At 48.7% G+C, this 13076-nt stretch overlaps 1 protein-coding gene across 1 annotated transcript; it reads left to right on the plus strand.

The window, feature by feature from the left end:
- The first annotated feature begins 264 nt into the window (after window positions 1-264).
- Window positions 265-11390, plus strand: LOC144134522 (uncharacterized). The gene is made up of 4 exons (XM_077667430.1): window positions 265-1036; window positions 7268-7602; window positions 9658-10594; window positions 11222-11390. The coding sequence occupies exons 2-4, from the start codon at window positions 7281-7283 to the stop codon at window positions 11388-11390; spliced, it is 1428 nt and encodes a 475-aa protein (XP_077523556.1). The 5' UTR covers window positions 265-1036; window positions 7268-7280.
- The last annotated feature ends 1686 nt before the right edge of the window (window positions 11391-13076 follow it).

A 13076-nucleotide genomic window follows, 5' to 3' on the forward strand; every position in this document is an offset into this window, starting at 1 on the left:
AATGACCTGCCGCTCCCCTCTTCTGACGCACTTCACCCCTGGGAACAAGCTGCTGGCTCGTCGTTCCTTGAAAAGCCCGCGCGCGCGAATTACCGTGACGCATAACACTCAAGACACACACACACACACAAAGAACAAGGAGCGCCTGTCTGGCAGCCCTTCGTAAGACCGTGTGAATCCCGGAGACGCATTCGTCTCCTCGCCACAATAAGAAGCGGCTCGCCGCATAGACACAACGCTCACGAATACACGCCTCACCAACGTAATCAGCGCAGACAGACAAAGCAAATGTATAGGTGGTGGTCCCAGCCATGGCCATGGATCCCCACCCCCGTGTGTGCGTGTGTGTTACGTCTTCTTTCTTCGGCTGGCGGTGATTGGCTCTGCAAGAAGAGAGCAAAGACTGTCTGCCGTCGCTTCGGAAGGCAGGCAATGCGGAACGCCAAACAAGAAGGGTTCCTCCGTTCTCCGTTGTCGTCGTCGGCGGCGTCGTCGTCGCCTCAGCACAGCGCATACAGCGGCGTTGGCGGCGGGGTGACGAGCCCGTGGAAGCGAGCATCCGTACAATGGCGGGCACGTCCGGGACACGGTAAGCCGACTGGAACACGCGGCATCTCCTTTTCTTCGCGCCAGGCCGCCTGAATCCGTGCACACAGACACACACGCACAGTGTGCACGCCTATACCTCCTCCTCCAACTGCGTGACGCTTGTGCGGGGCATCCTGTCCCACTCATGAGTGACGACTTCTTCCACTACTGACCCTGACCACCACAGAAGACGGGAAGACACAGAGACGCCGCGTGCGGCCCACAGTGGCGTCGTGTGTTCTCCGGCCAGGCAGGCTCCGCGGAGACTATCGAAAGAACAGACCCTACCCGAGCCGTAGTGTGATCGGGTGACGACACTACCACTGCCACTGCCGAGAGCTCCAGCCGCTGCCTACAGCACCGGATAACTTGTGCCGCACTACGCGCTACATTCACGGGACTTGGTGGTCGCCACGGTTTCCTCTGAGTCGCCTGCTACTCATCTACGGTGAGTGCCGCATGAAGGCCCTGAATTTTGTTCTCGTTTACCCTTGAATGCTGCGAGAATCGCCGCGGAGCTGTCCACTGATCTCCAGCATTTGACAGCTCTGGTTGAAGAAGAACATTTAACGCAAGCAGCCTCAGCAAACTGCGATCTTCTATTCACCAACAAGTAGGTTCGAACGTTGAATCCAGCTGCATTAACTTCACATTGCACGTACCCTTATTCGGACCACCGTGTCGGGAATGACGGGACAATGGCCTTTTACTCATCGATAACCAGTAAATCAATGTGAAATAACTGCTAGCTGCCGCCCATATACAGTAGAACGGTACAAGAAGGTGAGCCTGGGACAAGGCGAACTAGATGCCAATGATGACTAATAACAGTCTTATAGTGCAGTACTGAACAAAGATGTAAACGGTCCAAAAAAGGAAAAAAATTCAGGGACGCATGTAAGACAGACGGACGCCCCAAGCAAGCCCCCAAGTCCAAATCAAACATTTCACAGAAATCATTTGGTTACCTATTCATTTGTCTAGAGGATGAAATCACTCAAGTTGATGTATTGGTACAAGAGTAGTGGTTTGGGCTTGTTCGTTTGTTGCACTGCTAGAGAAGACAGCGCGAGAAGACATTGGTATAGTTCGATTAAGTTACCTCCGTTTTCGAATATGGTATCCAGACTCTTGGAAATGCACACGCGACTTAATGTTTAGTGAACGCACAGTTAAGTAAATGCGACTAATGCAGCCGGTATTGTTCGGGTCACACAAAACGATGGAGGCCGGCTACGAAGCTGCCTTACGAAGTACACATGGTTCCGACGTAACTGACGCGAAGAACACAAAAGACGAGCACGAGAAAAGGGCAGCATTTCTTTCTACTAAAGTGTAATCTTTATGTGCTATGGTTACCATTTAACCGGCACTACCTGGCCCAACTCTCTACAGTACACATAGCCCTTGGGATGTGCGAGTTACAGCGTTACATGTCCAACCTTCTCGGGAAAAAATTTTGAAAATTAGAAACTTGTAGGACACTGGTACGAAAATTTTGAAGGTGATGGTCCATTCTTCTGATATGTAGCAAACAGTCTTTTCTTTTAAATTGTTTCCATCTATCGCATCGAACAGTTAAAACTGCCATAGAAACTAAAAGGGAACACTTTTGACGATAGCAAAAACGTTAATAGGAAAAAAAATACAAGAATGCTGACGGGAGATCTGCGGATATATTGATTGTTATAGTGAAATTTTGCATTATATGAAACAATTGCGTTCATAAACGGTTTCCCACTCAAAAATGCATTCGTCCAGAATTGTTGGACATGATTACTTGCGCACACATTCTCCATGCACGTCAGCATTGGTGCACAAGATTCAACTCGCCTTATCACCTTTGCACACGAATTGTGGGAGATTTTTGCGTGTCATCCTTACACTTCTCTCACAAGAGCCAGTACTTGGAAAGTAAATATACGAAAATTGTAACAATACAGGGAAGATTAGCAAGGCTGTTGTGGGAGAAGTGCTACACTTCCGTGCAATGTGCCCATGTTCTCGTGACCACAGTCACACAGTGTTGGGCAACCTGAGAAATTCGGGAACCCTTTTTGAAAACTTATCGTCTAGTTTGTGTTCCCTCAAAAAATTTTGCCTGTAGTATTTGGGACATCAGATGCTGGTCGCTTCTGACGTTACACACGTTTCGGTTTTCCGTCTTGTTGCTACTTTAAAACTGTCTTGTTCAATATTTTCATGAAATTTATTGCAACTGAGGTCAAATTAATATGTTAGGCAACCCGAAAAGGTGCGGTATTCCATTGGAGAGCACCATCTTGTTAGTCTACCTTGAAGGAAATTGCCGAGAATGTTTGTGACGTCAGATGCTGGTCATTTGTGACGTGTTTGTTTGGTTTTCCGTCTTATTGCTACTTTAGAACTGCTTTCCCCACAGAAACGTTCCATATGAGCCGCTAGTATGGGATTATGGAAATATGGAGTCCATAAGATATGGGAAATATATGGAAATACATATTTTGTCTCTATGTGGTCCATAAGGCATGGAAACATATATGTAAACCCATATCTTGTGTGTGCGGAGTCTATAAGTTTCACGCGTATTTCTATACGATTTATATACAGCGTACATGGCGTCATGTGGAGTCCCTAAGTTTCCATACGTGATTTCCATATTGTCTATACCGACGTCATATATTTCATACTGAATTGTCCATTTTTTTATAAACAGTTTATTGAAACAGAGGTCAAATAAATATATCGTCCGTATGAGCTCAGAATGTTGAGTAGGGCGCCATGGCTTCCTTTCAGACCGCCATCGGAGGTAGTCAAACTCGTGTTTGGGATCGTTTGATGAGAAAACGCACTTAGGGAAAGGGGCGAAATGGACTCGCTGATAAGTGTCTACCTGTTACAGTCCTAAACTCAAATGAAAAAATACCGCTGACCAAAGTGGTGCGAGTCAGTCTATAGTTGCTAATCTCGCCGTAACAGCAAGGGAGAAAACAGACAAATTTTGATATCGGAGAGCTGGTTTTCCCAATGGCTCAGAGTGGGCAATTTTTTTTAGAAAAGGGGGAATAGACACGGACATTTTGTTAATTGCGTATCACGCTATAAAAAATCTATGATTTGGCGCCCTATTGCAAGATGGAGAAGTCGTAGTAATAGCAGTACCGCCCACTCCTAGGCACACACACACGCACGCACGCACACACACGCAACCCCCCCCCCCCTCCCCCCACACACACACTCACACACATGCATGAGCGCAGGCACACACCCGCCCACTCGAATGCATTCTCTAGTAGTTGAATAAGGGAGCTTTCGGTTGCCGCAGACAACTATGACACCGATGCCGTTAATTGGGAATGTCCCTTGTAATCTATGGGAGAATATACTTCAAACCGAAATCTCAAAAATTCCCTCATGTAGCTGTCGGAAAAAGCGCTTCAAACAACTGCCGAGGAAATTCGTTCATTGATCTATGGAAGAAAGTCTCATGCAGGTAGCGGAGAAGTCTCTCATAAAGATACATTAGCAAGTCCCTCATATAGACGTCGGGGCAAGTTTCTCATATAACTGTCGAAGAATGCCCCTCTAAAGCTATGGAAGAAAACCCCTCATAGAGTGGGAGAAAGCCCTTCTCGTAGCATTTAGGTAAAATCTCCCATTTGGTTCTCGGAGAAAATTCCTATATGCGTATAGCAGGAAGTCCCTCATATTGCAACAGAAAGTCATTGTGGTTATGTGAAACAACTCCTCGTATGCACATTGGTGAAAGTGTTTCATATAGGTATTGGAGAAAGCCTCTCACAAAGCTGCCTCTGCGAAGTGAGATAATAGACCTTCTGAAACACAAAACACCTCTCCATTCACACTACAACTCTCATTTTACTTTCCCTTTCCCTTTTCCCCAGTGTGCAGTAGCAGGCCAGGGCCCCCTTACCGCCCTCTCTCCCCCATCTCTCTCTCCCTCTCTCGCTCTCTTTAACACGTCTTCATTTCCAACGTGTATGTGGGAGGGGAAGAGAAGAAAACTTAATTCAGGGAACTCTACAAAATTCGGTCTCGCAGGGGGCCGGAACATTGTTCGAATTATGCGGACTTCGAGTTAAGGGGGAGACATTGAAATACACTTGATGTTGACCGGACCAGAGAGAGGTCAGCCGATGAACGCGCGTTGGTATGTTATATTTGCTTCCTTCCTTTAATTCTTCAGTTTGTTTTCTTCGTTTGCTTGCTGTTAGAGCTTCGTACGCCTATCCCGCGTCCATGCCATTGGTAATTGATCAACGCAAACTTTATTGATTTCATAGCAATTAAATAAGGGAGCATGGCGAATCAGACAGACATGCCATGTTTTCTCGTTTCAAGAGCACCGTGTCAGCGAACCATTTCGCGCGTATCCAGCTCGCATACCTAAGAAAGCGCCAAAAGTGTAATTTATGAAAAAAAAGCTCTCAGATTACTTCTATAATTTGCTGCGATGCCCCGACAATTATTGTCCGTTCACTTTTTTTTCACTTCTTTTTTAGATTATTCATTCTATAGTTACGGACAGCGAGGAATCTTCGCAATGAAGGAGGACATCAAACAATTAGGATTAATAAATCTTAGCCAGTCCTAACTAACCATTTCGACAGGTTCGAGAGTAGTTGGGCCTGGGCGCAATGCGTGACGACATCTTTCGGCAGAAGTCAAGTGATTCATGTATTCGCAAAAAAAAGAAAGAACGAACAGCGAGAATTAAAAAAAAACAAAGATAAAAGGGGATTCGTCAAGCAGAAACGCTCCACACAGCGTGCCCGCGGGCCGTATACGGTCCGCCAGCTGTCAAAGTAATTGCCAGCCGACCGCACCAATCAGCCCGCGGGCTGACAAAAGGGGAACAGACGATAAAATGCAAATAAAATAGGCGAAAAGTATAAAAGGGACAACGGCTGTACAGAGGCCGTCGAGACAGAAAAGATGGGAGAAGAAGGCGGGTACAGAAGGGAAAGGCCCGGGAACCCGGGAGCCCCGGGGTCCGTCCAGTGGGTCAGTGTCGCCGCCGGGTGTGGTCAACTCCCCGCTCTTCTTCCCTCCTTTTCTCTCTCTCCCTTTCTCTCTCCGAAGCCAAAGCGCTGCTGAGGCTTCGCGTCCGGTCACGCAAACGCCGCGGTTAAGGTCGCGGCACGCCAGCGTTCCGCGCTACTTGGCGTCGGCTATATGTATACCGCTCTGCGCGCCCCCTGGCCGCCGTGAGCTTCGGCGTCGCCGCAGCGTCGGCCAGAGCGGAGTGCACCCTTGGCCCGCTTGCTCGGTCATCCCTCGCGGGTGACGCGGTGCGCTGTCTGTTATGAAAGGAAACACGCGCATAAGCTTGCGCGCGACCTCTAGGTTCAGCGATGAGAAGCATTCCGAAGAGCAGTGAGAATGGCCAGGGGGGAAAGTACCCCACGTCCTAGCGTCGAAAATTAATTATAGAGGGGGAGAATTTACTCCGCATCGCTGTTAAAGGTTACGCTCTGCGGAGATCGCGTCATTCGCATGAAACGACGTCATCACCACGTGACCATCGTGACACGAACGTGAGAGCGTGCTAGGAGCGCTCGCTATGTAGTGATCTTCAGTTTTTCGGTTCTAGCGCCGCCTGATTTACTATTACTCCCTGCGGAACAGCGCCACCTGTTAAAGGCTTGTGTGGAAGTTGGTCCTTTCACTCGAAATGACGTCATAATCGCGTGGTCAGGGACATAGCTGCGGCCGCGGCGAAACGCGTCGACCTTGAAGCACGATCGCATAAAGGTCGCGTGAGGCCAGTAAATTGCGACTGCAACCTGTAGAAACCGACGCCACGGTGGCATAATAACTGTTGGTCCTGTGATCCATTCAAACGAGAGGCATCAAAAACGAAGCCCGCTGACCCCTAAAGGTTTCAGCCTTTGTTCCGGAAGCTCCACATAAAATAAAAATTGCCACGGCTAAGCGTCCAGCATCCCCCCCCCCCCACCGCCCCGGAAAAAAAAAAAAAGATGTACATTAACCGGTTACTCTTGGAAGACATGAATGCTAGGACTCCTGTGCTGGAAGGCGGCGGTAGGTGTGCATAGAGGTAACCAACCTCTATGCCGACAGAATATTCGTAGATACTATGTTAAGGTTATACCCGCGTTACTTGCCATTCTGTTATCATTTATAGCAGAACTTTTCACAGTCTGTCACGTATATCGATGCAAATTTTTATTGAAAGTTATAACAAAAAGAAAAAGGTGTTTGTGTCCGAGAAACTGCCGCTTGTTTCTCAGACACCTGATGTTCAGCTGGCAGAAATGAAAGAAGGGATGGAGAGGGTACTGGTAGGACAAAATAATTGCAGCAAGGAGAGTACGAAAGGACAGATTGAGAGAATTACTAGTTTTTGCAACCATGTACAAGGATCACATTCACGCGAAAACGCGCCGTCGTCGTGATTTAACAGGAAAATGAGTTTTTGCTACTACGTCCGCCTTTTCGTGTCCTGTCCTTGCTCTGCTGTACACAAGCCAGCAACGGCTACCGCTTTTCTTTCTTTCTCTCTGTCTTGTCCTTGCACTCTTGGGCGGAACAGCAAGGGAACTGTTGCTGTTGCCTGCTCTTTCTATTCTCCTTATGCCGTTGAACAGTACTACGCCAGGCAAAAAATGTCGTTAGTGAAGTGTCGGCTCATACATGCCACGCATAATCTTTCCAGTTTTTCGTTTGCCATGGCACCGTCCCTCTGGGCTCCCACGCTGGTGTTCTTCGGCACGTGTTGCTGGGCGCTGGCGTCCGGCAGCTACACGGCCACTGTGGGTCTCCTGGCGACGCCTCGTTCGCTCAGCCCAGCATCCAAGCACGGCAACGGAACCGGCTCCACGAGAAAGGTGGGAGCCACTTCCGCTTCCTGGAGTCTGCCAATCACGAGCAGCTTCTTGCCGTCGTCCCCACCTCCATCCTTTTCGACGACCGAGTCGCCGCCCGCCAACTATCTCAAGAACCACGCGACCAGCTACTCGCTGCCGTCGGCTCACATGGCAAACAAGAACCGTGAGTATTAGTTCTGTAAGGAGAGTGAACTGCTGAGCCGAACAAAACTTCTGTTGGTATGACACATGTTTTGCACTCTACGTATAAGGACGAGGCAACCGCAGCAGTGGCCTAGTGGCTTGAGCATCCACCTCTCATGCGGGAGGTGCGGAGTTCGATCCCCAGTGCAGCCAGGTACCCACCGGTGATACAATGGGTACAAGCTTTCCCCTGCCTGGTGCTCGTCTTCTTTAGGGTGAAACGCTGGGGGAATGGGTATTTGACCCCATCTTGAGTAGAAGAAAAAACCTTGTGCCATGGCGCTCTTTGGCCGCAGATGTCCTTGCGCCATAAGAAGTCATCACCATTATCATAAGGACGAGGCACAGTCTATCTAGGGGAGTCTGCCTAACAAAACCTTTTTTTGGCATGCTATATGCTTTCAACTTTCTGTAAGGACGAGACACAATTTGTCTAGGGGAGTGTGCCGAAGAAAACCATTGTTGGCATGCCATATGTTTTCATGTTTTCCACAGCTTGTAAGGATGAGGCACAGTCTATCTAGGGAAGCCTGCCGAACAAAATTTCTGTCGCACTCCATATGCTATCCACAGTTTACAAGGACAAGGTAGTCTATCAAGGGACCTCCCTCCAGTGTGGGGCAAAGAGCGTTGCAGACGCCATTTGTGTCGATCTTACAGATGTGGCTTACAGGTTTTTGCCCCCCTGAGCGGGCAAAATCTGTGGAAGTTCTTCATGTGGTTTTTAAAAGTGAGCGCACTCGTTGGGCTCGTGTAAGGACAACTAGCTGTTTTCTGTGCACTTGAGTACCTTGACAACCGGTCGCTGACGAAGCGCTGGGTTCCCGGCCGATGGTCCTGGTGCACATCAGTCCCGACGGCTTCTCACACCCAGCAGCCTTTAGAGGTCTAGAGGTCAGCGGTCTTCACCGATATAAAATATTTATTGTTTCCTTCTTCTCTCAGCTTTCCTCTTTACCATTTCCACTTGCTCTTCGTGTCTAAGATTCCCCGGCCGATGGCCCTGGTGATCATCAGTCCCGACGGCTTCTCACACAGCAGCCTTTCGAGGTTAGCAATCTTTAAAGATTTATTGTTTCCTTCTTCTTTCACATTTCCTCTTTCCCATTTCCACTTGCTCTTGGTGCCTAAATGGAATCTCTTTTGGCCGATCTTGCCGCCTAAATCTTCCCTCTTCTTCCTTTATGTAGATTTTAATCAACTTAAGCCTTAAATATTGTGCCGGCAATAGAATCGCAGTGGGGAAGGAGCAAACCCGTCTCAACAGAACTGCATGTTATAGTCCCGGTACCCGATGTCTCACTTCTCGTGCAGCCCGTTCTTGACGTGTCGGACTCGTCCCAGTTACCAGGCTTCAACCAGAAAGAACCAGATAGCCAGTTTTTACCGAGAACCGTAATTCCATGGCGTACTCCACAGCCTCCTTTTAAACAATGCAGCCATTGCATCTTTGGTCGAAACGAATAGCTAGACCAGTTCCCACTCGTAAGGTACGCTGGAGTGAAGGGTATACGTGAATAACTGTGGTCTTCGCAACAACTACTTAATCATCTGTTCGTGGCGTAGGCTTTCAGACAGCCCCTGGTTTTCGCAGACAAGGCACAGACGTTAGTTCATAGCACTCGACAGCTCGTCAACCGAACAGTTCACACATGCACGCGCCAAATTGAGCGCATTTCCTAGTGGCATTCAATTTTAATGGCTAGGATAGGATATGAATAAGTTTATTAAAATGCCGGCAACCGACGATTTAACGCGTCGTGGCGCTGGCGAAGAGTCGACCCGGACTACTCCATCCTAATATGCACTTTATTGGCAATGCGGCGGGACCACTTCGATCATGAGCTTTGCTCCCTTCAGAGGGTTGCACACCAATGTGACTTAGGAGAAGAGCGCTTTCTACTCTATTGCGGTTGCATTTTTTGTTCATTCATTGCGGTCCATGAACCTTTGCATATCGACGATACACCACGTGATAGATAAAGAGTGACATAGTTTCGTCAGATTTAACAGAATCTCACTTTATTTTTCGCAGTTTATAGTCCACACAGGCCGAGCTCCTCCGACTCTGTCTACTCCGGCTCTTCAAGTAGCCAGGCCGCCTACGCCGCAGCCGCTTACTACGCGACGTCCTCGACATCGACCACGACCACGACCACGACGACACCACGGCCGTTCGCGTACAACCTGCCGTACAGCCCCATCGACTACTACTTCGAGAACAATAACCACGGCAGCGGTGGCGGCAAAGCGAGCTTCAAGCACGGGACCTTGTCATCAAAGCCGTCTGGTGGCGGGTACTACACATCCAACGACTACGAAGACGAAGAGGACGACCAGGACCGTTATCCGACGAGAAACGACGCTATCAAGACGACGGACTACGATTCCGCCGAGGCGTCGGCGCCAACGTACGTCAAGACCAAGTATGGCTACACGTCCCGGAACCCGTTGCTCATGACCAGCGAGAGCAACAAGGTTTCTTCCAGCCAGGTCAGCCGCGGAGACTCCGAGAAGACGGACCAGGGGAAAGACGACAAGACGTACGTCGCGGCTCCCAGCAACGACCACTACGACTACAAGGGATACGTGGCTGCTGACTACGCGGACGACTTCGGGTACCCGGACCTGGACCATCTGCCTTACCTCCACCGGCGCAAGCACCACAGCGGAAAGGGACCACTGGCCCTGCTCTTGGGACTGCTGCCGCTAGGCCTACTCATGGCGGCGCTCGTTCCCAGTGTTATCAACCTGCCCGTGGCGGCAGTCGGTGCAGTAGGAGCGGCGGGAAGGAGACGAAGAGAGGCCGCTCCCATCTACCGCAACCCGATCTTGGAGGTCATCGCCAAGTTCGGCGTGAACAGCCTCGAAGACCCCAGTTGTCTGCAGCGGATCTTCTGTGAGGTGACGGCGGAGGGCAAGGCGCCGGAGTCCCTACCAGTCCAGAAGGTTTTCTACACCTTATCCACACTGTGAGTGTTTGAAAGGCTTAGAGGGGGAAGCGGACAAGGTACTGCGAAAGTTTGACGGCGTGGCATTTTTACGTCATCTTATATAGATGGTAGCATTATCAGAAGGTAGGCAATTCCAATTCTGTTGGAAGCAAAAAAAATTAATGAATTTTGCATAGCGACAGTGCCAACTTTACTCCTGATGCGGTTAAGATAATAACATGGCCGAAGAACGAGTCCATTATGCATTGCTAACGGTAGTAAAGATTATATTACATACGTTTGTACGGAAAATTCTGCCATGGCATGCAAATACAAGACAGGAAAGATTATAATATATATGTTACACTATAAGTGCGGCTATTACCAGAGAAGATGAAAAGAATAGAGTCACGTGCGAATTCAAGTGAAGTAATTAAAATGTCAGGTCGCATACTGGAGTAGCTATAGAGCACTGATTTCAAGCGAGCAGTTGACGTTTTGCGAAGTATAATTTATTTGGGTCGGTGAACTAAGCATAGTCAACAATGCTGCACGTGCTTCTCCCAATGCTGACTTTGCATCGGTCTTGATTGGTCTTCGGAGATAAGCAGAAACCCCACAAGTACAAAGGGTAAAACTTGTACTTTTCTGCAATTTTCCTCGCAGAGTCAACGACCTGTGGGCCGAGAGGCTGGGCCTCAAGGTTCTCTTCGGGGCAGTCAAGAAGGGCCAGTGTGACGTGTTCCGGTGCAAAGCGGGGAAGCCCACAAAACCAAAGAAGCCCAGAGGAAGCAAGTCGAAGAGCAAAAGTGGCAAGCAGGCATCCAGGAAATAAAAGCCTGTTGAAATTCACTACGCCTGTCCTTCTGAAAAATTTTTAACAGAGAATGTCGATCATATTACACTTAAACAAAGGCAGAGAGGTCAGTCTGAGCCATAATTATCTGAACTGCTACTCTGCACAGGTGAAGAGAGATAAGGGAAGGAAAGAGGGTGAAGGCGGTTAACGATGAAGACCGTAGAGAGGAATGTTCCCGAACACATCATCAATGCGCCTGACCCAAACCCGCGAGACGACGTCGGCGCTGGTTGGGAAGCGAAGAAAGGCCCGAAATGAATCCCCGAACTGAAGGCCCAAAGGATCGAATTTTTTCTGCCATACTATTTCGGTTTCAGTTTCAAGAGCCGAAAGATGGCTGTGACGTCAGAGTGCTTTTATGTCATGTGAGGCATGGAAAAACGTCAATACAATCATGCAGTCGTTACTTTATCGTTTTAATTCACTACAGTGCTGAAGGCAGCCTTCCTCATGAGCCGGAATGACAACGAATGTAGAAGCAGCGATTACATTGCAGTTTTTTCATCTTTCACGTGACCTGTAAGCACACGTTGACGTAACAGTCCTCATTCGGCTGTTGAAACCGATACCGAAACAGCACGAGAAATAAATGCGATTGTAAATTATTTAGCGGTCGTAGGAGAATACCGGGCGGTAATCAATGTATAATAATGCCCTACGCATCATTGCAAACCAGAAAACACGCAACCAAAAGTTAGGTGCCTATACTCCTTTATATGGCGTCCTCCGACAGAGGCATGCTGTGTATATGAAACTCGCAGAGAAGGCAGACACTAAAACAAGGCAAGTTATTCATAACCGGACGCTTCTAGTAGACAGTGTGCCCTCATTTATGCATGCCCACATTTATAGTTAGTGCACTGTGTATACAAAATTTATGTGTAGTCTAAAAGCAGGTGATGGATTTTCACCCTTATGCATTTAATAGACGGCTGCCGGTGTCCAAAATATTTTTAAAAATATTAGTCTGGTGGCCCCGCCCCGCCACCACAGAGCGCTCTTTAGGTCCATCAGCCTAGCCAAGCACTGGCTCATTGTTACAATAACAGTGGTCTGAACACCGAGTGCTTGTTAAAAGGTAAACGCGCGTGAAAGGCAACCGCAAAGCGTCCGCTAATTCACCGAAACCTTGAACCAAGTTTTAAGAAGTTTTAAGTATTCGTCTACTGATCACGAGGTCACAGCATTGAATCCTGGCCGTAGAGGGCGAATTCAGATGGAGGTGATATGCAAAAACGCCCATTTAATAGTGCATGTTAAAGCACCCCAGGAGATTGAAATTAATCCAGAGCCCTCCACTGAGTGGGGCCCCTTCTCTATGCCTTCAGAACCACTGGAAAGAATCTGGGTATTCGGAACTCAAAATTTTCCAGTGACTCTTATTTGTCTCCAAAGCTTCTTTACCTTTCACTTCCTCCGTCAACCTTTCCTTCGACTGCTGATCGAGCAGCAAACGTGCGACCGAATCCCAGCCACGGCGGCCGCATTTTTATTACGGCGAAGTGCTAAAAACGCCCGTGTGCCGCGCTATCGTCAGTGCACGTTAAAGAACTCCAGGCGGTCGATATAGACACCTTTAGCATACCGTGTAACGTGTTACCGTTACCAGAGTACCGGGTGCCCACGCGCCATCAGTGCGCATGCGCAGATCGCCTTGAGGCC

Source organism: Amblyomma americanum, chromosome 5 (assembly GCF_052857255.1).
Source record: "Amblyomma americanum isolate KBUSLIRL-KWMA chromosome 5, ASM5285725v1, whole genome shotgun sequence".
NCBI classification, from domain to species: domain Eukaryota; kingdom Metazoa; phylum Arthropoda; class Arachnida; order Ixodida; family Ixodidae; genus Amblyomma; species Amblyomma americanum.